Raw genomic sequence first — 27,920 nt, 5'->3', positions numbered from 1 at the left:
CGAAATTAACATACGTCATTATACATACACACAAAATTTTTTTTGATTTCAACCACAAAATCGCGGATTCAATCATTTTTTTAATTGAAATGTCTTCAATCACGAAAATGATAGTATCAATCACCCATTTTGATTGAAAACCAACACGATTTTCAATTAAAAATTTAATTGACTTTTGTCACGGAATCAATTAATTGTGTGATTGAATCAATTAAAAACGTGATTGATTTCTAACATAAAATTCAATCACAGTTTTAATTGAATCAATTAAAATTTTAATTAATTTCGCGACAAAAACCAATCAACTATTTGATTCATTCAATTAAATAATTAATTGAAATTGGCTATAAATTTCATTCAAAAAATTTATATATTTAGATTTATTTGAAATAAAAAATATGTGTTTCTTATAAAACATATTCAATATTTTAATATTTTTTGAATTATGCAATAGACAAATAAATTTGGTTCTTCTCATTTGTGTGTTTTGTTCTAACATAACTTACACATACAATTACTATCAATAACAACTATAGGGTGAACAAATAAACTATATAAATCAATATCTTCCTTGTCATAATAACCATGTCAGCATGTTCCTTCTCATATGCGCCTAGATTTCCAATAAATCAACCCGTAAGCTAAATTAGTTTTTCTGAAAGTAAACAGAATAATTCGAATTTAATTTTGTTCAATTAAAAGTTAATTTCGTTAAACATTACCTGCATAGAATAAGTTCAATTCTTAGTTCCAGATTGCAGATTTATAATCTTCGTTTGCAGTTGCAGTCTTTTAGCATAAAAAGGTGTATTAAGGAGCTCAGTAATTTAATTTTAGTAACAATTCCTTTCCAAAATTTCCACACATTGAAAGCGTCTATTAAAATTTGAACCAATCAAAGACAAAAATAATGGAAAACAATGTAATATTTGGTATTATATTGATGATACTTTGCAAATTCTGGAAAAAAATATTAATGGAAAATACATATTTTTATTATTTTCTGATATATTTCATATTTTTAAATCCAAAAGAAAGAACTGTTTTAACATTCTGTTCATTAGTTTATATATCAGATATACTGCTCTCCACTTGGGTTCAAACTGAAAAGGCAGGTAAAACAAAAATTCAATTAATGCCAACGCTACTTCGCAACTTCAAGGTGTATCCAACAAACCCATACCGCTCTTGGTTTTAAGAAAACTAGGAGTGAAAAAAATATAATTTTAAAAGATCAATACGTTACCCACCTTTTGATTGCAAACATATTCTTATATTCTTATATATTTGATAAAATGATGGAGTTGATGGGATTGATTGATGAATTTCACGAAATAAAATTGCTCACTAAAAGAAATGAATAAAAAATATATTATCTTAGTCCGTTTAATGTAAACAGGCTTCAATGGAAAACATACATTTCACAATTTCTTACCTTCAATAAACGAACATTGTTTTCCATTTTTATAATACCACAAAATACAAACACAGGTAATTTCACATGCGTTCTGCCATATATTTTTTCAAACCTTTACCACGTGGCCATTTGTTGTTGCACACTTTATTTATTTCAACCCTTTGCTATGATTTGTTATTGCGTTCAAAATATTTATGCACACATTTTGAATGCAGCAGACAGAATGTCGCCAATCATATTTTTCAATTTACGCGAAAAACAAAAATCCAACCGTTCGTTACGAGTTACTTCCACAGATTGATCTCTCCATCATACGTTGTTGAATAAATACCCATTCTCTTGTTGTTCTCTTTTCGCTCTTTCCATAGCTCAAAATTATTCAATTTCAATCACAAAGGTGATTGGATAAATCATGTGTATTTGGAAACGGAAAATTTTTCAATCACGTTTGTAATTGAAAATTTTTTCCGAATTGATTAACAAATTGATTGAATCAATTAATATTTTAATTGGAAACGTAACAAATATCAATCATTTTTTAATTGGTTTTTATTCGGATTTGATTAAATAAATAATTGAATCAATTAACATATTAATTGAATCCGTTTCCAAAGTCAATTAAGTGTTTAATTGAAAAAATTTTGGTGATAATTTTTTGTGTGTACAAACACATCGAATTTAGTTGGAGCCTATATCGGGCTATGGAACATTGTAATCCCTATGTGGTTCTTGATCTATGTACACCATTTTCAAAACTATCTGTTCCGAGTATAAAAGCCTCTAAAAAATATGCCAGAAAGTAATATTGGAGCTGCTTTGAAAATAAATCATTATCTTGCCTCGCGCAATTACATGACAATAAAGTGTTTACTGAGTCCCAATCCAGATATTCTTTGTCCAGTACAATTTTATAGAAACAAATGCCATCAATATGGACATTTCAATCAAGTTTTTTAAACCGACATCTTAGAATTCAGTACACAATACATTTTTAAGATGCTTCTCACAAGTGCAAAACATTACTCATACAACTCTAATACACATACATCCCTTAAAATTCTTAAAATTAAAGAAAAGTCTTCGTACATAACCTCTTAAATGCACTGTATTGAATTCAATTTTTATACGCAGAGAAGAAACATGATTGTCACAATCATATTCGAAAAAAAAATAATATGATAGGAGCTATTTTTCCGGCGACCATGTAACATTTTCACCTGCAACCATGTTGGCTCAGTGAACATGGTTCTAAGAAAAATAAAATTGTCCTCATCTAAAATGTTATTATATTGATAAAAAAAAAATTTGTTTGAATCAAAAGACAATGGTCACGATCTAAAATGTTATAATATTCGACAAAAATGTTTTTTTCCAGTTAAAAGAACATGGTCACAAAATGTCATGATATTTATGAAAAAACTTTTTTCGTCGTCGAAAAAAGACGCCACTTGAGAAAAGAAAACACAAAATTAGCTTTATTTATTTGTTTTTAGTTTTTTTTTTTTATAAACTAATTCATTGTTTATTTGTATTTATAATGTCGTGCAAGAAAACATCCTATATTTAAAAAAAGTTGTGGATCCCTAGTGGGTCCACGGGATGACCTGTAGGCGTTGAAAGTTGGTCACCTCGGGGTTATGAAATTTTGTTTTAGCTGTCAACTCTGCAATTTTGAACCGATTTCGATAATTTTTTCTTTGCACGTGGACACACATTTTTCTTATACAATTCGTAGAATTTTGTAGGGAACGCAGTTAAGAGGAAAAAATTACGAATCCACTTAAAAACGTAACTTCTAGGTTTAAAATACTGACCCCACTTTGTCAAAATTTTGTAAAAAACAAAAAATAAATTGTAGGGACCATATCTTGCGAAAGGTAAAAGTTAATTGCACACGTACGCAAACTTTTTAGTAGAGCTCTACAAGTCGGTTCAAAATTGCGCAGTTGACAGCTAAAACAAAATTTCATACTCCCGAGGTGACCAACTTTCAACGCCTACAGATCAGCACATGAACCCACTAGGGATCCACAAAACTTAGAGGAAAATACCTCAGCTTTCACACACAGAAAAAATTATGTTAATATCTTTATCCGTTCAAAAGTTGTAGAATTATTTCCAAAAAAGCGATTTGGAACCACTGTGCAGCGCCACGAGGACCGTCCTGTGACACGGCTTGGGCCGATTGAGTCCCCTATTAATAAAAGCTGAAATGGCATACAAAGCCATGTTGATGATTAGCAGCTGACTAGGAAGGAGTAGTGCTTCAATTGTCTGGGCTACTGGCGAGAGAAGGGAAATTGGTCTGTACGATTCACCCTTGCTCGAGTCTTTGCCTGGTTTCAGTAGTGGAATCACCCTACCCATTTTCCAGACATCTGGTATAATGAGCGATTCTAAGGACAAATTGAGGAGTCTGGTCAAGTACTCAACTCCCAATATTCCCAGAAGCTTCAGCATTAGCATAGAGATTCCGTCAGGGCCCAGCACTTTGGATGGTTTCGCGCTGTTGATGACTTCGGATATGGTAAATTGTAGTGCGTCATCGGCTCGGAGAACACGGATGCGACGAATGGCTCTCCTCTTTGCTCTATCACTCTCGGGGTGCTCGACAAACAGTCGGTTGAATAAAGTTGCGCACCTCTTCGGATCAGTCACTGTCATGTCGCCAAAGGTGACTGAAATACCATCATCCCTCTCACTGTTGACCACAATTTACCTGTTCCTGTGCCCAGGTTACATTGTGCTCGTCGACTATCGTACTAATCTCTAGATTCAGTTCCCTGATTCTAGGACCAGCAGAGATAGCACGACGGCGTTCATCGCGCTCGTCTGCGAGTCCCGCCGCTTCGGCTGGGCCTCACTTGGGCAATTCGACCAGCAGGAATGAAGCGAGCGGCTGCTGCGCTGATGATGTCCCGGAACGCCCTCTGGGCAACATGAACATGGGAGGGGGACGGGAATTCACTGAAGCCTTCCCACTTGTCTTTCTTTTGGTTAATAAACGTCCGGCGTTCAGAGGTTATGAAATCGGAGGGTCGGTTAATGGTGAGAATTATGGGAATGTGATCTAATGCCAGTGAAATGACGGGTTGCCAGGCTACGTCATTTATCAGACGCTAAAGATGTATCTTGCGAACTGCTGCAATCACCCATAATTTTCGTGGGGCCTCTTCGTTCACCGTGTAAAGTGTGGAGTCATCTATCTGCTCTGCCAAAGCTATGCCTCTCTGGTCATTACCTACTAAAGAATGCCAAAGTTCATGGTCGGTATTAAAGTCTCCTAGAACCAATCGGTTATGCCAGCACAACAGCCACTCAATGTTTGGGCTATAACCTGCAGCACAGCTACCAACTGGCGGTATATACACATTGTACAGCTCAATCTCGGCAGCCCCCGATTTGACTGCTATCCCCATACATTCCATGTAGGGCACTAGTGTCTGGCACAAGCGCGATAGGCCTATACTGCACGGAACGGAGTAATATGAAAGCCAGGCCACAACCTCCATTTCTTGTGCGATCCTTTCGTAGCACATTGTATCCATCACAATGGCGTAGGCTGCAGGTGGGATTCAACTTAGTTTCTGGATCGCCGCGACCCTAATCCTTTTCCGATTCATAAAGTCCACGATCTCGCTAATCTTACCACGGAGCCCGTTGCAATTAAATTGCAAAAAGGATGCAATTTCCGGAACTGGTACAACAATATTAGGTGTCAGATGCTGCGGCGGAGAATATTGTTGTGCAAGAGATGTCAGGAGGGTCCCACAGACTGATGACCCACTGCTGCTGTCGTTGGCACAGCATCCTGCCACGTAGTCAGTATGACTATTCTCCCGTAGCGATGTTAAGCCGGAAGTGCACCCATTCCAAGCACCGGTTACACCTCACCGAAACCGAGCGGTGGTGAATTTGATTTCCCAGTACCATGGTCCGGGGTTCTCCTCTATCCCGGCTCGGACCAAAATCAAGTGGAGAAGGCTCCCCGGGATGCACCTTCTCCAACACAGAAATACGGACGAAACAATACGTACACTGATGTGGCAGCCGCTGGCCGATGGATACTATTCATCTTTGTACCGGGTCAATCCGGTACAAAGAACCCGCCGCCGTGGGATTGATCATTTAAATAATAGAACATGTTTGCGGCATTTGAGAACCATTTAAATGCTTATTGCCAGCATAACTTTTTTCTCTGCTCGAAAATTATTTTTACAAAGACAAAATGAATGGGTTTTTCGACAATTACATGCTCTAATAAGCATTAAATTGATGCGGCAACCATGTCCAAACATGTTTTTTCTGTGCGTGTATAAACTCATGTCCTGAAGACTTTGGCTTACTTATGAATACATCTCTTGCGCGTGTACCATGAACACGCGCAAGAGATGTATTCATAAGTATAATTCAAAAATTCACGTAAGTATGTTATTCAAATATAAAACGGCAAATTGCAAATATAAATATATTAAATTAATAGATGTATTTACACTTACATATGTTCAAATTCTTGAGTCGTGATATCAATATCCGCATAGTGTGAATCTGCACATAATTCTTGTGCAGATACCAAAAAAAATGTCTGAGTTGGTGTTAGATGCAATCCAGGTAATCGCGGCATACCTTTCATAGGTCCTGTAAGCGATAACATCGAATGATACGATATTTGCATTCCACCAGAATGGATCAATATTTCCATCCTACTATAATTAGAAAATATATTAACCGATTTAGGGACACAACGCATAGCTTTATCTTCAAACGACTTCGTAATTGATCTTAAAATTTCTTTTGCGATTGCAACTCCTACAGATGCATATTGTATGTAGGGCGGAAGACGTGCATCAAAGTAAGGACGAAGGATAGCAGATATAGGCACAACTAAAAAAAAAATAAAGATGAAAAGATTAAAAATTAAGGTGTTGTAGATGAAGTTTCTGAAAATATGGTATTTTTATTATAAACATGTACACCCATAGAAAAATGATTACCATACGGGCTAAAATCGGTATCGTACTTTATTGAGAGTTAGCCAACCCCGTATGGTACAATATCAATACCAAACGGTGTAGGCGGTACGCAAAGCATGCAAGTACCATACGGTATTATGAAAATATCAATATGGTATTGAATATAATACTTAAGCGGTATTAATATTTATACCATAAAGGTATTGACGTTTAAACAGTGCGGTATTACCAAATAATACCAAAACGGTAATGGGTTTATTACAAATCCGGTATCTATTAATTCATTTTAGTTTAATAAAACACACGTAACAAATACTTTTTCCTTTAATGTATTTAATACATAAAATACAAACATATACCTCATCAATTTTTCATGCAAAGTTATTCTCTAAATTCTATGGCCCATCGCAGGTACTGAGGCATGCAGTAAAGTTGTTTGTAGTGAGATTTGGAAAGCTTATGTACAGTGGCGTGCAGAAATGAGTACATAATTAGTTTTTTTTCATTTCTAAACGAATAAAATAAGCAGTAATAAAGAAACTCAAAATAATTTTATTTTTCCTTTATTCCTTCTTCAATTCTAAATAAAACAACAACGAAAACTCAAAACAAAAAGTAAATAATTCAGAGAGATAAATAAACATAACTAAAAATACTCGCATGTACTCTATTTTGCATTTTTCTATACCGGTGTCAGTTGTAACATTTTGTAGTACTTGGTCCAAAACCCTTTATATTTTTGTACCATATTTATACGTTTTGGCATACTTTCAGCCAATTCCTGTATAATTTCATCCGGTAAATTCTGCCACTCAAGCTGTACTCGTTCCCACAGGTCTTCTAATTTTGATGGAGCTGATTTGTACAATCCCAGCCGTCTTCCCACGATTAACCATACATTCTCAATCGGGTTGAGGTCGGGGCTTTGCGCTGGCCTTGAAATTTGTGCTCACTAAGCCATTTTGCACTATTTTTGCACTATGCTTCGGATCACCATCCTGTTGAAATACAACTTCATTTTCAGGATACATTCTTGTCATCAAACTCGGGAAGATGAGTCTGCAAAATGGCGGTAGTCTTCCTTCTTCATTATACCATCAATTTTATGCAATGGCCCAATGTGCCACCAAGTGAAGCAGCCCCGAACCATGATGCTTCCACCACCATACTTCACAGTTTGTCTAACATGGTGGCGTTGAATGGTATCACCAGGACGACGCCAGCAATATTGTTTATCGTCCGATTGGAAACGGTTAAATTTTGATTCATCTGAATAGATAACACGTTTCCAGTCATCTGTCGTCCAATTTTTATGCTCTCTTGCAAACTTCTTTCGCTCCTTTTTATTCTTTTCGGATAATGCAGGTTTATTTTTTTACAGTTGAAACATAATCAATGTTGTGCAGCGCTCGTCTTGCTGTCCATTCACTAACTTGCTTATTTTTGGCAACACTAGTATTTTTCGGCGTTACGGACTTGTTCTGCCTCATTTCTGCCATCATAAGGCGAGCGTCCGCTTCGGCCAACAGTTTTCGTCGGCCTCTAGTTTGCTCCTTGGGAGTAGCATTTCGTCTTTTGGAAGCGATTGACATATAATTAGTTCCTTGGCTATTTTCCGCGAGCGTCCGCTTCGGCCAACAGTTTTCGTCGGCCTCTAGTTTGCTCCTTGGGAGTAGCATTTCGTCTTTTGGAAGCGATTGACATATAATTAGTTCCTTGGCTATTTTCCGCGATGAAGATCCATTATTAGTTAAGGAAACTATATTGTCCTCCACATCGCGCGATAACTTTTTCATTTTAATTTTTACTTTATATTATTGTAGTCTACTTATAATAAAGCTTTAACTCTTACTAGCAAACACGTTTCTAAACACAAAGTTTTATTACTGTTCATAAAGAAAGAAAAAAGAAAAACTAACGGTATATATTGGTTTTATGCTGAGTACATCAAAAAGTACAAAATCGAGTACATGCGAGTTTTTTTGTTATGTTTATTATCTCTCTGAATTATTTATTTCTTGTTTTGAATTTTTGTTGTTGTTTTATTTAGAATTGAAGAAGGAATAAATGAAAAATAAAATTATTTTGAGTTTCTTTATTGCTGCTTTTTTATTCATTTTGCACGCCACTGTATATCTCGCACGCATCTAATGAGAGAATGATTCTCAATTACACTCATAGAAAAAAGTCTGCAGTTGATGTCAGCTGTTATATGTTTGTACTTCAGGGCCTAATGAAGAACAATTTTTAGGTTATAATATTTTCCCCAAAGCATATTTAAGAACCAAAAGTAGTTTTTTGTATATTTTTGCACTGTAATATATGCCTCAATTCGATAAATATTCAGATTTTTGGTCAAATACTATAGATATTCACAAAATATTGTTTTAATTCTGTTAGGATAGCTCCTAATTTGACATTTTTATTTGTTTCAGAAAAAAAACATGTTTTATTGTAATCGAGATTAAAAAATAGCAGGAAAAGTTTGCTATTTCTGCAAACAGTGACTGCTGTCCTTTTTCAGCTGACTTTCTGCTGTTTTAGCAGACTTTTCTGCTATAACAGCTCCACCCAAAGAAATTTAACTAATAATGGCATTAATAATGCTAAAACATATTATATTTACCAAATGCTTCGCTATGTTCAAAAATTTACGTTTTTCGTAAATTTTCGTTTACGTTGATTTCCGAGAAATATTGTAATTTACTCGCCTAAGTTGCTTTATGGGCAGAAAATAAACTGCAAAGGCGACCAATTAGTTGTTATCAACGGCGACATATCATATGTTACGGGAATGTGATAGTTAATACCATAATAATACCGGATGTAAATCATTTGATATAAAGTGGTATTAAAATTAATAGGTAACGTGAACCAATCTATCAATACCAAACGGTAATGGCCACGTACCGCCTTCTTTCTACCACTGTATGTTGGCAATGTATTTATACCACCAACAAAATTAAGTTTACCAACTGCACTCAAATCGATGATTTGACGGTTGCAAAGGAAAATATGTTTGTACGAATTTATTTCGGCATAAGCCGGCTATCATGTAAAACCTTTTTTCGGAAGGTGCAAGTGTGATTTACTTTTGGATTTAGTGAACTGCCTGAATTTATTCTGATAATTGGTTGATAGTTTTGCTGCAAGTAGAGGATGCTGATGAGGAATGTGGTAATTCCGAAACGTGCGTCCATCCAACCATCTTGCAGTCTATAGGGCTTTGCCCAACTAAATTTGACAAACATTATTTTCCTCTGTTGGTTAAGCTACACTTGTAGTTTAGTCACTGCATGGTTTTAAGCTGAAATCAAAAAAACAACAACAATGATTAAAGAAAAAAAAAAACAACAATAACAAAACGAATGAGTTTTATTTTACTTAAAATGTACATTAACTAAAATATATTCAAAAGGTGTAATTGTATTTTTATTACGGAATTTGTTAGCGAACAAACATAGCGCATGGCGACAAAATCCACCATAGAATTCAGTTGTTGGTCATCAATGTACATGAAACAAAACATTGTTGTTTTATTACCCGGCAAAAAAACTGCTGAAGTTCTTCTAAGGGTACAACTTTGAAATCACTTCCAAAAACGTCCTTCCGAAGAAGTTCTTTATTTTAACTACCCACACTGTTAGAAAAATATGTATATGTTCCGATATAAACAAAATGTGTTTCGGGCAGAATTTTGTAAACACAATATATTTAAGTGCCAAACTGTAATGTTAGCTTAAATGTTTGGGACACATATGTTAATATGTTAGAATATATTATGTTTGGTACATTGTTGCACGTCCTGTTGCAAACAAGATTGGTGTTCTATACCCCGTGAGGATACGTGCAATCATAGCAAAATTACATGCCATTTCGTCGAGAGCAAAAACCTTCATTACAAATAAATCCAGAGCTACTGAGGGCATGATATTATCCCTTGGGGTACAATTGTTCCCTACCCTACCTATATGTAGTACGCCTATGGCAATCGTAACACCCTTAGTTTTCAAGAATTGCCCCTTTTAATGAATTTAGAACCGTTTACTTCATTTTATCAAAAATTACATGCATTTCCTTTATTTGGAATATTTAGAAATTCATTACGAAATATTTAAACAAAATAATTTGGTATGTATGTGAAAAGATAATAGTCGTTTTTCATACCGTCTACTAAATATTTTAATTTATAAAATAATGTACAAATATTGATGGCAAATTACAAATAAAAATTAAGTTTAAATTTTATTGGTCAAAGGGTCAAGTTATGAGCAATGTTTTGTGTCAGTTTGGGAAGAAGATAATTAGTTACCTGTTAATGATGTTTATTTTAGAGTAGTTGTTGATAAATTTCATTGATGATAAATTCCATATTCATTGAATTAGACGCTTGACATAAAAATATATGGGTAAACTCGAGATGAATGGCCATCCAGCGCGAAGAATGATGATTGCAATAGGCTGTAATTCAATGAATAAACAACACAATTCATACAATTATAGGCAGTGAGCTGTTTATCCCTCCTTGCGTCCTCTACTGTTATTTTCTTCCCCTCTTGTATGATGTACTTACAGTCTGACGATTAAGTTGTATAAGCATAAAAGAACAAACAAACAAAAATAATAATACTCTCGGAGGAGTAAACCAGCATAGACAGCAACAATGTAACGAGAAGAGCTTTCTTGACCACCACGTCCCCTGCGTTGCCCTCGCACTGCGCTTGGGACAATAACTCTCTGCTTCTCTTGATCCAATGTTAAAAATTGAACACCGCTATTGAAATTCAATAATGATCATTAAGCACATGGAATTTATGAATGACTTGGATTTACGCGTATCCAGTTGGAAATCTATATTATAAAAATCAATAATAATCATAAAACACTTTATCAAAATTATGGTTTCTCATAATTAAGTGCATGAAATGTTTACCTATTTATAAACAAGAAGGCTTGGAATTCAGGTGAAGATTTATGCAATATATAAAGTAGTTCTGAAAATAGCCTCATTCCATCAGGCCGCTAATATTTATAGTAGCACTTATATCGTAATTTGCTACAATTTAAATATATCTTAAAATTCTTGTTATATTTCATGTTAGCCTGATACCGAAACAGGCAATTGACGTCTAAATGCATTATATCTAATTATACAATTATTTTTCGAGCTTTATGGACAGATATAGATTAAGGAACATGGTTAATAGAACCATTGAAAAGAAAACGCCAGATACAAATCTATACACGCATGGACTGTATATGTTTCGGTTCGGGCGAATGAACCTTTCCACAGCCTTTAGTATAGATCTGGCTGGGAGAGATAACTCAATTTTGGGCCCTTTATGCTAACTCCTTATGGAGAAAACATTTGGGAATTTTCCTCTTACAAATTGAGTCATCTTTTCCCCCACTGTACATCATCTTTTCATATAACTTACAAGTCCCTTAATCTTATTTTTATTTCGTTTTGTTACATAGTAATGCAAAAACACGAAATTTATTTTTAGAAAGCTAATTTGTTAGAATTCACCTAAGTGGTGAACAGTCGAACAATGCTTATTGTTTCTACAGTCAACTACAGCAACATGTGACAACTTACAGAAACTGGTTTCCAGGATACAACAACAATTCTAATGCGTACATTAGTCTTGTTTCAACATTCGTAGGCAAATTCCACGATTCTAACCTTTTCCAAGTCTGCTCCATATAAAAATTTCTCATATAAAGAGTTCGTAGAAATAGCCCTCTAATTGTTATATTAATTAAAACGTTGTATAGACGCGTGTAGGCTCAATTAAATAGTACACCGTACACAGATTAAATTATTTTAATTTCACATACAATGTGAGATGTTATTGAATTGACTTCAACGAAATTTAATCTTCACGATTTTAATACGCTTGGGTTTTCTATGATACCACAGGAAAACGCGGTAGTAACGACATTGCCATTCATTACATTATATATGGTCGGCTGATGACGATAGCATGGTCATATCAGCAACAAATGGACTGTTAAAACGCTGAACAGAAATCAGAATTCAAATCTTGGAAAGAAATTGTTACAAATCTGCTTCGTTCTAAAAATCTATTTCGTGTTTTTTTTTTTTTTTGAACGAACAGAGATATCTATTTCTTCCTAAAATCGCGAAATGAGTTGGCCTTTTAGTGTGGCTCGACCCACAACCCTGGCAATGCACCCCTTCAGATCCGATGTGATAACGTCCAAACATATGACCATCCAAATCCTCTACTTCATATAGACTTTTCCCGATCTTTTTCCGGATCCTGCATTTTATGTATTTCGGGAGAAATTTAGAGTTTATTCTTCCAGAGGCTTTGCTCAGCGTATGGTTCCTGCGGTATACGATGTCTCCTTCTTTAAACGTAATACTTCGACACCGGAGGTTATAAGACTTCGTTGCCTTGTCGTGCGCCACTTCTAAGTTCATTCTTAATCTTTCATGGATTTTATGAAGCCTATCAGTTTGTGCTGATATCTCAATCTGATCGAAATTCAAACTATCTAATTTCTCTAGGAGTTCATACGACGATGCGTGCTGGCACATATTTTGTCCAAACAGGTCATAATAAGGGGAACAGTTTATCGCGCTAGGGAAATCGATTCTTAAAATTGATAATACTTGTGGGATACATTTGTCCCAATTGGAATGGTTCTTCTCATTCGATAGGAAACAACGAGTTTTTGTAAGAATCTCTCTATTCGCCCGCTCAGAGCCATTGGCCTGTGGTGAATAGAATCCGGTCCTTATATGTTTAATACCATATAAGTCTAAAAATTCTTTCATTTCCCTGGAGACTAATTGTTTCCCATTATCAGTATGAACAAACTGTGGGTCCCCAAAGATAGGGAACAATTCATTCTGGAAAAACTTCAAAACATTGGTCGTTGTGGCCGATCGCATCGGTGTGAGGAAAATAAACTTGCTTAAATAATTCAGACATATGAAGACATAAGAATTCTGTGACTTCGTACAAGTATAAGGACCCAAAAAGTCACAATATAGTCTCTGAAACGGTCTAACAGTTTGAAAGTGATCTCCCATGGGTGGTCTAGTAATTCGGTTAACAGCCTTAACCGATTTACACATATCACACTCTCCAATGTAAGATCGTATGTCAAGTGTAATCTTAGGCCAGAAATATTTCTGTATCACACTATTTAAGGTTTTCAAATAGCCACCATGACACGCGGTAGGTGTAGTGTCTCAACCTTGAAAAGAAAATCTGACACCGGAGTTGTGCCATCGTATAAAATTTTCCATTCCTGCAACCGTACAAGATTTTCGCCAAGACCGGAAAAATATTGATTCGATTGTCTGTTACCGGTGGAAACATGACTGTTCGATCCGTCATGAATAGAACCTCTAAGCTGGCTTAGTTCACGGTGGAATTCATCATGAGTATTCCGAAGTGACTCCTGAAACATTCTAATTCATTAAAATCACTTCGATCATTTCCCTGTCGTGAGTTTTGATAATTTGGCGGAGTAGCCCCAATTGCCCCTGCACCTTGTAAATCCCCTCCATCTTTATCAAACTGTTCGCCTAAATTTTTATTCTGAGCCTGATACTCATTAATTTGTGAGGCATCATGTTCGTGAGAACCACTATTTTTATACAAAGCCGAATCCCGAGGAACAAACGGGGGCACGTTTACATTAAGCCTCTCCATGGATTGTCTATATTGTACGTGAGAACTAACAGGTGGACTGTGGACTACTCTTGGGGGCGGTGGGAATCAGCGTTGCCAATTTAGCTTTTTTCCCGCTAGATTTGGCTTTTTTTGAAGACGTTTAGCGGGGAAAAAATGCATTTAGCTTTTAGCTTTTTTTCTGGCTTTTTTTCATGACCCTTTTAGCTATTTTTGGCTTTTTTTATTTTCGACATGTTCCTATTGAAATATGGATAAAACTTCGTTTTTATCTAAGCCTTGCTGCCAGAATAAGGTTTTTCACATGTTTCAAATCTCAATTGAAACATTAATAATTATTTCAGCCATTATTCGGGCATTTTTGTAGCAAATACACCTTATTGTAAAGTTCTTGCCTCGTATTCATAAAAGTTATCGTAAACTTTAAATCTACTATTACCATGCAAATTCCTTATATAAACTGTCAGTAAATTATTAGGAATATTAGCATTTCACTCGTTTATCCTTTTTATGTTATTTTAATATTCTAAAGTTATTATGATATTACTAAATTAAAATAGTAGATATGAATTGCTTTGTACACTGAAAAAATATTGTCGTGAGGCCAAAGATTTCATGTCCTTAAAATACGAACGCGAATTTTGGTTATAATAGCATTTGTGAATTTGTCTTATATAAACTGTTTTCCTTGTCCAAAAGCCCATAAAGTCGTTTTGTCCTTATAGTTAAGTGATTCAACTTAAAAATGGGTATCTTTTTATGAAAGAAGGCTAGGGTCAATTCTAAAAAATTCTTTAAATTAATAGTCTTTAAATTTGTGGAGATTTTGTATCTTGACCACAAACCAAAATAACGTTCAAAAATAGAAGAGATTGGTCCATGACATTTACTTTTTGAAGATAATTTCATTTAAATGTTGACCGCGGCTGCGTCTTAGGTGGTCCATTCGGAAAGTCCAATTTTGGGCAACTTTTTCGAGCATTTCGGCCGGAATAGCCCGAATTTCTTCGGAAATGTTGTCTTCCAAAGCTGGAATAGTTGCTGGCTTATTTCTGTAGACTTTAGACTTGACGTAGCCCCCACAAAAAATAGTCTAAAGGCGTCAAATCGCATGATCTTGGTGGCCAACTTACCGGTCCATTTCTTGAGATGAATTGTTCTCCGAAGTTTTCCCTCAAAATGGCCATAGAATCGCGAGCTGTGTGGCATGTAGCGCCATCTTGTTGAAACCACATGTCAACCAAGTTCAGTTCTTCCATTTTTGGCAACAAAAAGTTTGTTAGCATCGAACGATAGCGATCGCCATTCACCGTAACGTTGCGTCCAACAGCATCTTTGAAAAAATACGGTCCAATGATTCCACCAGCGTACAAACCACACCAAACAGTGCATTTTTCGGGATGCATGGGCAGTTCTTGAACGGCTTCTGGTTGCTCTTCACTCCAAATGCGGCAATTTTGCTTATTTACGTAGCCATTCAACCAGAAATGAGCCTCATCGCTGAACAAAATTTGTCGATAAAAAATCGGATTTTCTGCCAACTTTTCTAGGGCCCATTCACTGAAAATTCGACGTTGTGGCAGATCGTAAGTCTATTCATGATGAAATGTCAAAGCATACTGAGCATCTTCCTCTTTGACACCATGTCTGAAATCCCACGTGATCTGTCAAATACTAATGCATGAAAATCCTAACCTCAAAAGAATCACCCTTTACTTAAAGTCGAGTCTAACACCAAAAAATGCAATAAAAAATTCAAATCTGCTATTTATTAATGGGATGGATTTACATTTACGAAAATTGGACAACAATAGGTTTGGGAAATTTTCGAATAAAAGTTATTCATTATAAACTTGCAAGACAGTTAGAATGGGTTTTATTCTCTTGGGTAAAATTAGGAGAAGTGTACACGTTTGCGAATTTATCATTAATTCAGTTAAAACGAAATATATAGATATTTTCTAATGCAGTTCTATGTGACATGATTAACCAGCTGACAATTACAAGTTCACTGGGAAAAATGTTTTTACAAGGAAATATAAACGAAGGACTTCCAGTAAAAATTTGTGATAGCAATCAAAATGTATCGAGTACGCCAACAGAGCTAATATGACTTATATTTTCTTACAGTCTCACAGAAATGGAATTAAATTGAATACAATTAAAATAATATGCATTTTAAGTAAAATAAAGCATTTAAGTTTGTTAAATTTCAATCAAAAATGTGACTTTTGATACAAAAAAATTTAGCTTTTTTCTAGCTATTTTTTACAATTTTTTAGCTTTTTTTGGCTAGTTTTCCAGAAATGGAATTAAATTGAATACAATTAAAATAATATACATTTTAAGTAAAATAAAGCATTTAAGTTTGTTAAATTTCAATCAAAAATGTGACTTTTGATACAAAAAAATTTAGCTTTTTTTCTAGCTATTTTTTACAATTTTTTAGCTTTTTTTGGCTAGTTTTTTGGACAAATCTAGCGGTTTTTGGTGAAACAATTCTGGCAACGCTGGTGGGAATGCATACCCCTCGGCAAAATTAAACGAAAGATTGTTGGCCGAAGAATTGTCCCGATTCTTGGACTTGTCTTTTTTTGACGTAGATCAGGTGTTAATTTTCACATAAATTGACATATAGTCTAATGTTAAGTATTTAATTATATATTCAATTATCTCATACAATTTCAAAGGGAATGCCGTATAATTCAGTAATAAAATTAGGTAAACGAGCTATTAAGAATGTGTCTAGAATCTCGCACGACAGCAATCATTCGGATAACTGTTTTCCATATTAATCGCAACATTGGTATTTAATAAAATACACAAAAAATTGACAAATTAAATTTAGAAAATAATATATCTCAATTATCACAACACAAATTCAGTAATGTCGATGTTCCAAATTTGGGACTAATAGATTACAACCAAGATTGTATAGATTTTTTTTTAATATTTAACTCCAAATTCTCAAGCGCATCTAAAGGAAAAATAAGTTCTCATATAGGACTTCTTGAGTAATGTCATTATTAGCTGGTATTGTTCGTAAAATTATTATTCTACACGTAAGGAAATTTCTTGTCATTAATTATGAGTAGTTAAAATTCATTTGATTTAATCTAATCTAAACGAATCTACAAGATAACAAAAAAAAATACGTTTGTAGGCCTTTATTTCGTTGGGCGCCATCTATGTTGCACGTCCTGTTGCAAACAACCTCCCCAAAAGTACATGTATAAAGGTGGTACGACCAGCTCAGACAGTCAGATTGGTGTTCTGTACCCCGTGAGGATACGTGGAATCATAGCAAAATTACATGTCATTTCGTTGAGAGCAAAAACCTTCATTACAAATAAATCCAGAGCTACTGAGGGCATGATATTATTCCTTGGGGTGCAATTGTTCCCTACCCTACCTATATATAGTACGCCTATGGCAATCGTAACACCCTTAGTTTTCAAGAATTGCCCCTTTTAATGAATTTAGAACCGTTTACTTCATTTTATCAAAAATTACATGCATTCTCTTTATTTGGAATATTTAGAAATTCATTACGAAATATTTAAACAAAATAATTTGATATGTATGTGAAAAGATATTAGTCGTTATTCATACCGTCTACTAAATATTTTAATTAACAAAATAATGTACAAATATTGATGGCAAATTACATATAAAAATTAAGTTCAAATTTTATTGGTCAAAGGGTCAAGTTATGAGCAATGTTTTATGTCAGTTTGGTAAGAAGATAATTAGTTACCTGTTAATGATGTCTAGAGTAGTTGTTGATAAATTTCATTGATGATAAATTCCATATTCATTGAATTAGTCGCTTGACGTAAAAATATATGGGTAAACTCGAGATGAATGGCCATCCAGCGCGAAGAATGATGATGATTGCAATAGGCTGTAATTCAATGAATAAAAACAATACAATTCATACAATTATAGGCAGTGAGCTGTTTATCCCTCCTTGCCTCCTCTACTATTATTTTCTTCCCCTCTTGTATGATGGACTTACAGTCTGTCGATTAAATTGTATAAGCATAAAAGAACAAACACAAAAAAATTATAATACTCTCGGAGGAGTAAACTAGCATAGACAGCAACAATGTATCGAGAAGAGCTTTTTGACCACCACGTCTCCTGCGTTGCCCTCGCACTGCGCTTGGGACAATAACTCTCTGCTTCTCTTGATCCAATGTTAAACATTGAACACCCCTATAGAAATTCATTAATGGTCATTAAGCACGTGGAATTTATGAATGAATTGGATTTACGCGTACCCAGTTGGAAATCTATATTATGGTAATAATCTTAAAACACTTTATCAAAATTATGGTATCTCATAATTAAGTGCATGAAATGTTTACCTGTATTATAAACAAGAAGGCTTGGAATTCAGGTGAAGATTTATGAAATATAAAATAGCTCTGAAAATAGCCTCATTCCACCAGGCCGCTAATATTTATAGTAACACTTGTATCGTATTTTGCTACAATTTAAATATATCTTAAAATTCTTGTTTCAACATTCGTAGGCAACTTCCACGATTCTAATCTTTTCCAAGTCTGCTCCACATAAAAATTTCTCATATAAAGAGTTCCTAGAAATAACACTCTAATTGTTATATTAATTAAAACGTTGTATAGACTCGTGTAGGCTCAATTAATTATTTTAATTTCACATACAATGTGAGATGTTATCGAATTGACTTCAACGAAATTTAAACTTCACGATCTTAATACGCTTGGGGTTTCTATGATACCCTACAGGAAAACGCGGTAGTTCAATGTCTCTCAATTTCTTCATTGAGCGAACACAAGAGCGAGAATATAACCAAAGATTATAGATTTGAGGAAGATGGGAGATTGGCTGGCGTCATACCAAATGTTGCATTTACCAGATTAGTTTACTACATGTTTGTAATCTTTTAGTTGTTTTTAGTTTTTCTTTTTTAAATGGAAAATTTAATTTCCTAATGAAACAATGTTAAATTTTAGGCATTATACATTATGTATGGTCAGCTGATGACGATAAAAAGTGTTGACACACTTGTAGTGAGTGGACGTGTTTTCTCCGTGCTCCCATAAAACTAATTTTATTTTGTGTTAAAAAAAGATTCTTTTAAGGTTTTAAGTGAACAAATTGCAAATATATACACCCTGTGTCGGAAAAAAATTAAAAGTGACTTATCCAAAGCTCAGCTTTTTCAATATTTGTAAAAACTTTCTGTGTTTATACAAAGCAATACGTGAAATATATAAATCAATTTGTGTAAACAAAACGAGGGAGAGCTTTGAGTTTGGGAGAATAACTTACTGTGAAGTGTCAATGTAATCGGATGTAATCGATGTTTAAAGCTCATCTGAAGTGAGAAGATAAGTAAACTGAAACAAACATTACGCCTAAAAGTCTGTTCCACTTCTGGTAAGAGTACACATAAGCTCGTTTACTGAATTTAGAAGTACATGAAAGCGCTACTTAAGATAAACAATAATAAACATCAGACTGATACTTGTGCATATACTTAGGCGCAACATTAAATTAACCAACTATTAGTGCTGCCAAGTTCATTACCTTTCAACCCACCTAAATGTACTGTACTTTATAGTCGTATGAGTATATGCTTATCTCAGCCATCAACCCGTATTGACATATTTGATCTCAACTATTACAGTTGTATATTGTCAGGCATAATTCACGAAACATTACCAAATTCACAAACCCATAAGCCACTTCCATAGTACATATTTTATATTTCTGGTATTCAATAAATATCCCTGTTAGATAACAACAATGAGTCACCAAACCCCTAATAAAAGTATGAGAAATCCCCTACTATCCAACGTAACTAAAACACCAAATATTAATAGCTCCGATTCACCCAACCAGAAACTGATTACGATAATTAACAATAAAATTCATGATCAAACTGCATCTATACAAAGAATGATCTATGAAAGCGAGGAGCGAATTCGTAACGACATGAACAAGAAAATAAACGAAATCCAAATGGAAGTTGATTTGTTGAAAGAGAAAGTGGAAAACATTCAAGTCATTACTTCGGAGGTCAATTCTTTGAAAAAACAACTTCGTGAAGTCAAGCTTAAACTACTGGATCAGGATAATTCAGTAGTATCTTCCGGATTACGTGTCACTGGCATACCCCAAATGGAAGGTGAAAACTTGGAAGTTGCTTTCGGTAACCTTTGCCAGAAAAACGGGATTAACCCACCTCCAATACAAACCACATATAGACTGAAGCAAATTCGAAACCGCCAAAAGACATATAAAATAGATGATGTCATTATAGTCAAATTGAAATCGGCGTATGATCGAAATTACGTTCTGAAGATCATATCGAATTACAAACGTGAACAAAAAAGACAACTCTGTCTCGAAGATATCGGAATGCAAAGCAATCAACCGATTTATGTACATGAGAATTTGACGCCTCATAACTATAACATTTTCAAGTCAGCTTTGAAACTCAAGAAACAAGGTCGTATCTTTTCAACCTTCACTATGCGTGGATTGGTATACATTAAGACGACTAATACTGATTCACCAAAACTTATTGAGCTTGCAGATGACCTAGAACAATTTTTTCGAGACGATCCAAATAGTCGCATCAAATCAATGGATGCATAGAACGATACGTTTATCCCTGCACATTTTTGCATTGAAAATGTTTCTTAATTTGATCTGTTATTCTACTCTGCTCCCCTTAAATTCAATACCTGTATTATGTCTACCTGTATACTTAATACTCCTTAATCCTAATTCTCTTGAATCTTCGTATAATTGTACACAGCTTATGGCCTTTTATGGCAACTAGTTTAACAACTAACAGTCCAGGGAGAAGAGACGGGAACTATTGGGTTCTAAGATTACTTGCCAAAGTGACTAAAGGCTTTAATGTGTGTCATCTCAATGCGCAGAGTCTAAATAAGAAACTCGACGAATTCAAATACCTGTTCGAGGGCTCGGGTATTGATGCGGTCTGTGTATCTGAAAGCTGGTTTCATAAAGACGTACCTGACACTGTTTACAATATAATTGGCTACAAACTGTATAGAGCAGACAGACCATCTCATGCTGGTGGAGCTGCTATATATGTCAAGGAAACATTAAGGTCAAAATTAATATGCCGATCTGAAATTCCCGACCATTGTATGGAATATTTATTTGTTGAAATTCAGGGTGCTGTGAGTAAGATACTGTTAGGATGTGTCTACCGTCCAAACTGTAGAATTGACATTCAACCACTGACAAGTCTTCTTGAACAAATTAGTATTTCGTACAATGACATAATAATAGCAGGCGATTTTAATAGCAACTTACTAGGGCAAACAAACATTCTCGGTAATATGGAGGCAATAAACCTAACACCAGTGAATAAAACCATACCCACTCATTATTCATCATTGGTCAATACCCTAATTGACATCTTCTTTGTTAACAACTTGAGCGATGTACTGAAATATGAACAATTGTGTGGTTCGGCATTTTCTAAACATGATATAATATTTCTGGCCTATAACTGGCAAATCTCAAGAAATTCTGGGTGTCATGATACATTTACCTATAGAGATTTTAAGCATATAAATCTAAGTGACCTGGAACATGACTTATATACGATAGACTGGGATGAAATTTATTCCATCACAACACTGGATGGAAAACTTGATTTACTAACCACCAATGTCAAATTTCTGTATGATAAGCATATCAAAGTTAAACGTAAACTAAATAAAAGTGACTCGAAGCCTTGGTTTAATAGAGATATCAAATCGCTAATCACACATCGTGAGTTAGCTTACGGACTGTGGAAGCGATATAAAACCCCCTCTTATTATGAGGCATTCAAATCTGCTCGACGTGCCGTAACAAATAAAATACGCCAAGAAAAACTAGCGTACTATGAAAACAAATTTGGTAATGCCATCAGTAGCAAACAAAAATGGAAAGAGATTCGGAAAATCGGCCTACTAAAACACGAAGAGCATGCAGTAAATGTCGACCTAAACGATCTTAACTTGAAATTTGTCAGTACACCAACAACTATCGTGAATCGAGAAGTACCCTTGGAGCATAGCACCATGCCCGAGCCTGAATTCGGTCTTGCTTTCAACCTCGTAACGCAATCAGAGGTCTATAAAGCTGTAATGTCAGTGACTTCAAATGCCGTTGGATATGATGACATTCATCCAAAATTTGTTAGAATTATCCTGCCACATATTCTGTTGTACATTACACATGTTTTCAATACTGCTATAATGACCAGCAGTTTTCCTTCTAGTTGGAAAATCGCAAAAATACTCCCAATACCAAAGGGTAATGGAGAGTTTCGCCCTATAGCTATACTGCCCTACCTATCTAAAGTCTTCGAGAGGATTATTCACAACCAGCTTCAGAGCTATGTTACTGCAAATAATTTACTAACTTCGCGACAATCTGGTTTTAGACCAAATCACAGCTGCATTACTGCACTCACTGATGTGGTAGGGACAATTCGAGCTGGGCTTGACAACAATGAAATTGGTTTCCTAATTTTGCTTGATCACTCCAAGGCATTTGATAGTGTTTGCCACATAATACTTACTGAAAAACTGAGACGAAATGTTGGCCTCACTGAAACGGCAACACGTTTACTGATATCATATCTGTCACAACGATCGCAATACACAACGGATGGAACTAACAACTCTTTACTCCTTCCACTGCCAAGGGGGGTACCGCAAGGATCAATCCTTGGACCCCTCCTATACTCAATATACTCGAATGATCTACCTGACCAAATTAAGCATAATCATATTCAAATGTACGCTGATGACGTACAGCTTTACTCCTCATGCAAACTGAATTCCATTGCGACTTGTGTATCGAATCTTAACGCAGACCTGCAACGAATACTGAATTGGGCCTCAAAGAACTGTTTAATACTTAACCCTAATAAGTCGAAGGCAATTCTAATCCGAAACAGAAATGTTGACATAGGAGATAACGTCAACATTTACTTAGGATCCACACAAATTGAAATTGTGGATAAAGCAAAGAATCTTGGGGTAATTTTTAATAAGAATCTTACCTGGTCTGACCATATTTCTTCAACCTGTGGAAAAGTATATTCAATGCTTAGAAATCTGTGGACTACCCAACACTTCACACCACTGAATATTAGAATACAGTTAGTAAAAAGCTACATATTACCAACCTTACTGTATGCTTCTGAAGTATTCGCTGATATAAATACAACTGACAAAAGAAAACTTCAAACTACTTTTAACAATGCAGTACGATATGCTTTTGGTTTGAGACGATTTGACAGAGTCTCACAATACTCATTACTGATACTGAAGTTGCCATTGGAAAGATACTTAATTTGCAAATCATTAGTATTGTTACATAAAATAATTCACACCAGTAAACCTTCATATCTATATGCCAACCTGATGTTCGCCCGATCATCAAGAGGAAAAAACATTATACAAATCGCACACCGTCGTCACTCATCAGAAAGACATTTTTTTATTAGTACGATCCGTCTCTGGAATCAACTCCCTAATGAGCTGCAGCTAATAACTAATACACAACGGTTCAAGAGGAATATTCTGGAATATTATTCAATCATGTGAAATATTTTAATATTGGGGACGCTAAATTTTTCTTTCTTTTCACACTAATACACTTTAGAATATTGTTATGTATACTTATATGTTATTTTAATTAAATTTAATTTAATACATATTAATAACAATACTGTAATAATCTAACCATGTTACTCCAGTACTATAATTTATAAGATGTAATCTTGTTGTACTGGAAATACCATTCAATAAATGAAATGAAATGAAATGAACATGGTCATATCAGAAACAAATGGACTGTTAAAACGCTGAACAGAGAATTCAAATCTTGGAAAGAAATTGTTACAACATGAATGTTTCATAGAAATAATATGGGTGAATGTAAACATATATAAATTTACAAATTTCGAATAAACATATATATGTTGTGATATTTTATTCAGAGTGCGACAGAGAGAGTATAGAGAAAGAGAGATGGAAACCGAGAGTGATGACGGAAGATATCAACACGGCGAGGGAATCAAAAAAGAGTAATGTCTGTGAAACTGGTGGTATGTTGTTTCGGAAAACTGTTTTATGTGTTCATTTGTTTTGGCTATGCGCTTAGCCTGTTAATAAGGCTTCGCCAGAAACTTGTTAAGCTTAAGTTTGAATGATCCAAAGCAACAATTGAAAGAATTTATTTTCTTTAAAAAGAATTATTGAAGAAATGTAAACGTACAAGCATGGTAATTTTAGAGCGATAATTAAGCCGGTATTAAGGCCTTAAAAATTAATTAAGTACAAAACTATTCGTTAATAAAAATTCATATTTATTTCTATTTCTAAATATGATAAATTTTAAATGCGTTTAAAATGGTGTTAAATGGTAGTAAAAAATAGTTCACGCCTAAGTAAATTTATGTGTATATTGTAAAATTATGTATGTTTATACTCGATTTCACATTCTTCTTTTGTTTGAGTTTTTGAATTTTGAAAAATTCAAATTTTTGAAGAAATTCTATACCAAAAACGAAAAGCTCAGTCCATTTGGTTTATATCAAGCACTGTTCTTTTCTAACTGTAAATCGTTAATAACCCACATTTCGAAGTTTCATGGTAAAAATCGGAATTTTCGGAATATATGTAAAAATAAATGTAAAAATTTTTTATTGGTCTTCGGTCGGAGCAGTGACTGAACCCACGACCCTTTGTATGCATTGCGGACATGATAACCATTGGTCCACATGTTAAATAATGTTTTGTTTGCATCGGCTCGTGGGCGCCGCAAACTATGTTATATAAACATAACTTATACCGATAATTGTCCATTGATGCCAATAACATAAAATATAATATGTTCACATAAGACAAACATAATAATGTTTCCGCAATATCCAATAATATATGTGCTTCCTGCAGAATATGTTTGGAACATATGTTAGAGAAGCGATTTTTTTTAAAGGCGTACGTTTTTCCAACTGTCGCTCTCTTTTCTCCAAATACACATTTTAATATTCAAATTTAATAATATTTAGACATAAGCATATACAAATTTTAGGGAAGTCACATTAACATGGCGTACGTTTTTCCAACTGTCGCTCTCTTTTCTCCAAATACTCATTTTAATATTCAAATTTAATAATATTTAGACATAAGCATATACAAATGTTAGGGAAGTCACATTAACATGCCAAGCGAATGCACTCATACAAGCATACTTTTCCGAAACAATATACAAGCAGTTTCACAACAACCATCAATTGTTCTCATTTGATTCTCTCGAACTGTTGTTTCGATATATTTTGTCAATCCGGTATTCATTATTTCTTTCCTGTACCTTCTCTCTCTCTCGATCTCTGAGTATCATATCGCAACATATATATGTTTACGCAAATAAATCAATATATGTTTACATCCAAATAGGAATTCATTTAATTAAGGTATATTAAAGTCATCTCAATTTAGGTAAAATAAATGATTAATGGATGATTATAACACAAAAATCGACAGTTCTGCGTAATGAGCTTCGACGCAGAACACAATGCACTTTTTTAGCAGAGCGCGCATTTTGATAACAAAATGCAATAATTTGCAAGCGTTGTTCCTTTGTAAGGCGCTTCATAGTTAAATGATAGACCAAAGTGAATATTTTTGAAAGTGAAATAAAATACGAAATGTGGGTCAGCTTTCCAAACATATATAATAGCTACAAAATCACACTTTACTTACCTATTGAATGACTCAGGGTATCATAAAAAACTTTTGCCACTGTAGGATATGCCCATCTGTAAAATATATTTTTTATTATATTTATTTTTATTGTTTGAAAAAAAGACATCTTTTTATACGTACGCATCATGAGGTTTAGCATTTAGTTGCACTTGTTCTTTTTCAATCGTTGTTCGCTTGTAAATATTTAACACATTTTCAAACCAATTGTCTGATGATATATCAATTAGTTCCAGGCTCTTATTTATTGCTGTAAACATAGAAAATCCTCTCCAGGGTTCAGCTTGTATTTTCAGGGCAGATAATTTTACTAAAGCCGCACCTTTAAGTGAAGGAGCTCTTTTTAGATGAGCTTTTAAAGACTTGAACATGACGTCAATCTGCAAATATATACCAACGACATTATATTATATAGGTTGACTAAGAATTAAATCTAATTTAAGTTTTGTTTCACGAATGTGCTTTTTCGAACTTCAATAAATTTTGATTCGGAGGGTACACGGACGAAAAAGACTTTTTCAATGTTTAGTTGCAAAAATTATATGTTTGGAACTCAAGGTTTTTGGGACGTATATGCTAATATGTTATAACATGTTATATTTGGGACATTACATTTTCTTAAACATGATGTCTCTGGGTGCAAACATATATTAATTTAGAAATTACGTATATACATATTAGAAACGTCAGAGAAAATAGAGGAAAAAGATAAAGATGGATAACGAAAGGCATGTAAAGATATGCACAGAGCCACAAAGTTAATGAGTCGCACAATGTTAATATAGACCAACTTCGATTTTGTATTATACTTTTGCCCGTTGAAGTATTGCCTTTTCAAAACACAACGACAGAGTACCTTTCGTTTAAATTAAGTGGTTTGTTACATTATTTATTTCTAATATAATCGTCCCGAACAATAAAGTTAATTTTATTATACCCTCCACCATAGGATGGAGGTATATTAACTTTGTCATTCCGTTTGTAACACATCGAAATATGGCTCTAAAACCCAAACACCCATGCAAAAATTTGTCACAATCAGTCCATTAATATATATAGCCCCCATATAAACCGATCCCCAGATTTGAACTCCGGAGCCCCTTGTTTGGGACATAAAATGTTTGTAAATATAATATGCTTGGATTCAAACATATATTAATTTAGAAATAGCCCATAAAAATATATGTGTTTACAAAGATAGACAAAGTGTATGCTGGAAGTAAAATAATGAGAGTAACCAATTGGCGCATTACAAATATATATACACAAAGAAAATTTCATTAAATATAGGAAAAATACTACGTGTGAATATAAACAAGTATTAATTTATATATTATGAGTAAACATATATATGTTGTGATATAAGACTTCGCCAAAAATTGTATATGCTTAAGTAAAATATTAAAATGAGTATTCGGAGAGAAAATTCATTCGGAACCAAGATAAAATATATTTGAAAAAAAAAAGATCATGAGTTTTGTTTATCATTTTCGCATTACGGGCACATTTTTTTTTTTGTTTCGTCAAAACAAATCGGAACGTAGGACGAGTAAGTCAAAATATTCAAACAAAGGTAATTAAAGGGATCTTCATAAAAACTAACGAAAGGGCACTATACACTGAACAAAAAGCATGTCCGGTTCCAAAGATTGTGTCTCCACTTTAACAATTTTGATATTGATTCCAAAGAAGCGGAGAATACAAGTAAGGATGCTTTTAAGACACAATTCTTTTTTTAATTGGGTTTTGTGTACTTGACTCTACGAAGCACATTTCAATTTTTCGCTTTTTCAGCTTTTTTCATATGCTATAAAATGTCCGTTAAAAACAAGACTTCCAGTAGAAATTATGCTATGTTTCAAGTAAAAAATGTCTTTAAAATAAAGTATTGAAAAACATATCAAATTTTTTAATGATTTTTGGTCAAGATGCAAAAATGCAACAAATTTAAAGACAGTTTCATTAATTTTAAAGAATTTTTCTGAATTATTAAAGTCAAGTTGACCTTAGTCCAAAAATTTGTTCTTTCATGTTATGATACCCATTTTTAAGTCAA

General features: G+C 34.2%; 1 protein-coding gene across 4 annotated transcripts in view; it reads right to left on the bottom strand.

Moving 5' to 3' along the window:
- Positions 1-27,920, bottom strand: part of Nepl16 (Neprilysin-like 16) — a 369,741-nt gene that overhangs the window by 114,534 nt on the left and 227,287 nt on the right. For 3 of the 4 annotated variants that reach the window (XM_075291093.1, XM_075291091.1, XM_075291092.1), the window contains 3 exons: positions 25,988-26,244; positions 25,865-25,920; positions 5,917-6,301 (listed from right to left, as the gene is read on the bottom strand). In XM_075291093.1, the coding sequence (XP_075147208.1) occupies positions 5,917-6,301; positions 25,865-25,920; positions 25,988-26,244 (698 nt within the window). Of the gene's footprint in view, positions 1-351; positions 656-722; positions 877-5,916; positions 6,302-25,864; positions 25,921-25,987; positions 26,245-27,920 lie in introns of those variants that run through there. The other variant, XR_012718012.1, reaches the window with a different exon arrangement.

Source organism: Haematobia irritans, chromosome 1 (genome assembly GCF_050003625.1).
Source record: "Haematobia irritans isolate KBUSLIRL chromosome 1, ASM5000362v1, whole genome shotgun sequence".
Taxonomy (NCBI): domain Eukaryota; kingdom Metazoa; phylum Arthropoda; class Insecta; order Diptera; family Muscidae; genus Haematobia; species Haematobia irritans.
This window is presented reverse-complemented; position numbering and strand designations above follow the sequence as displayed.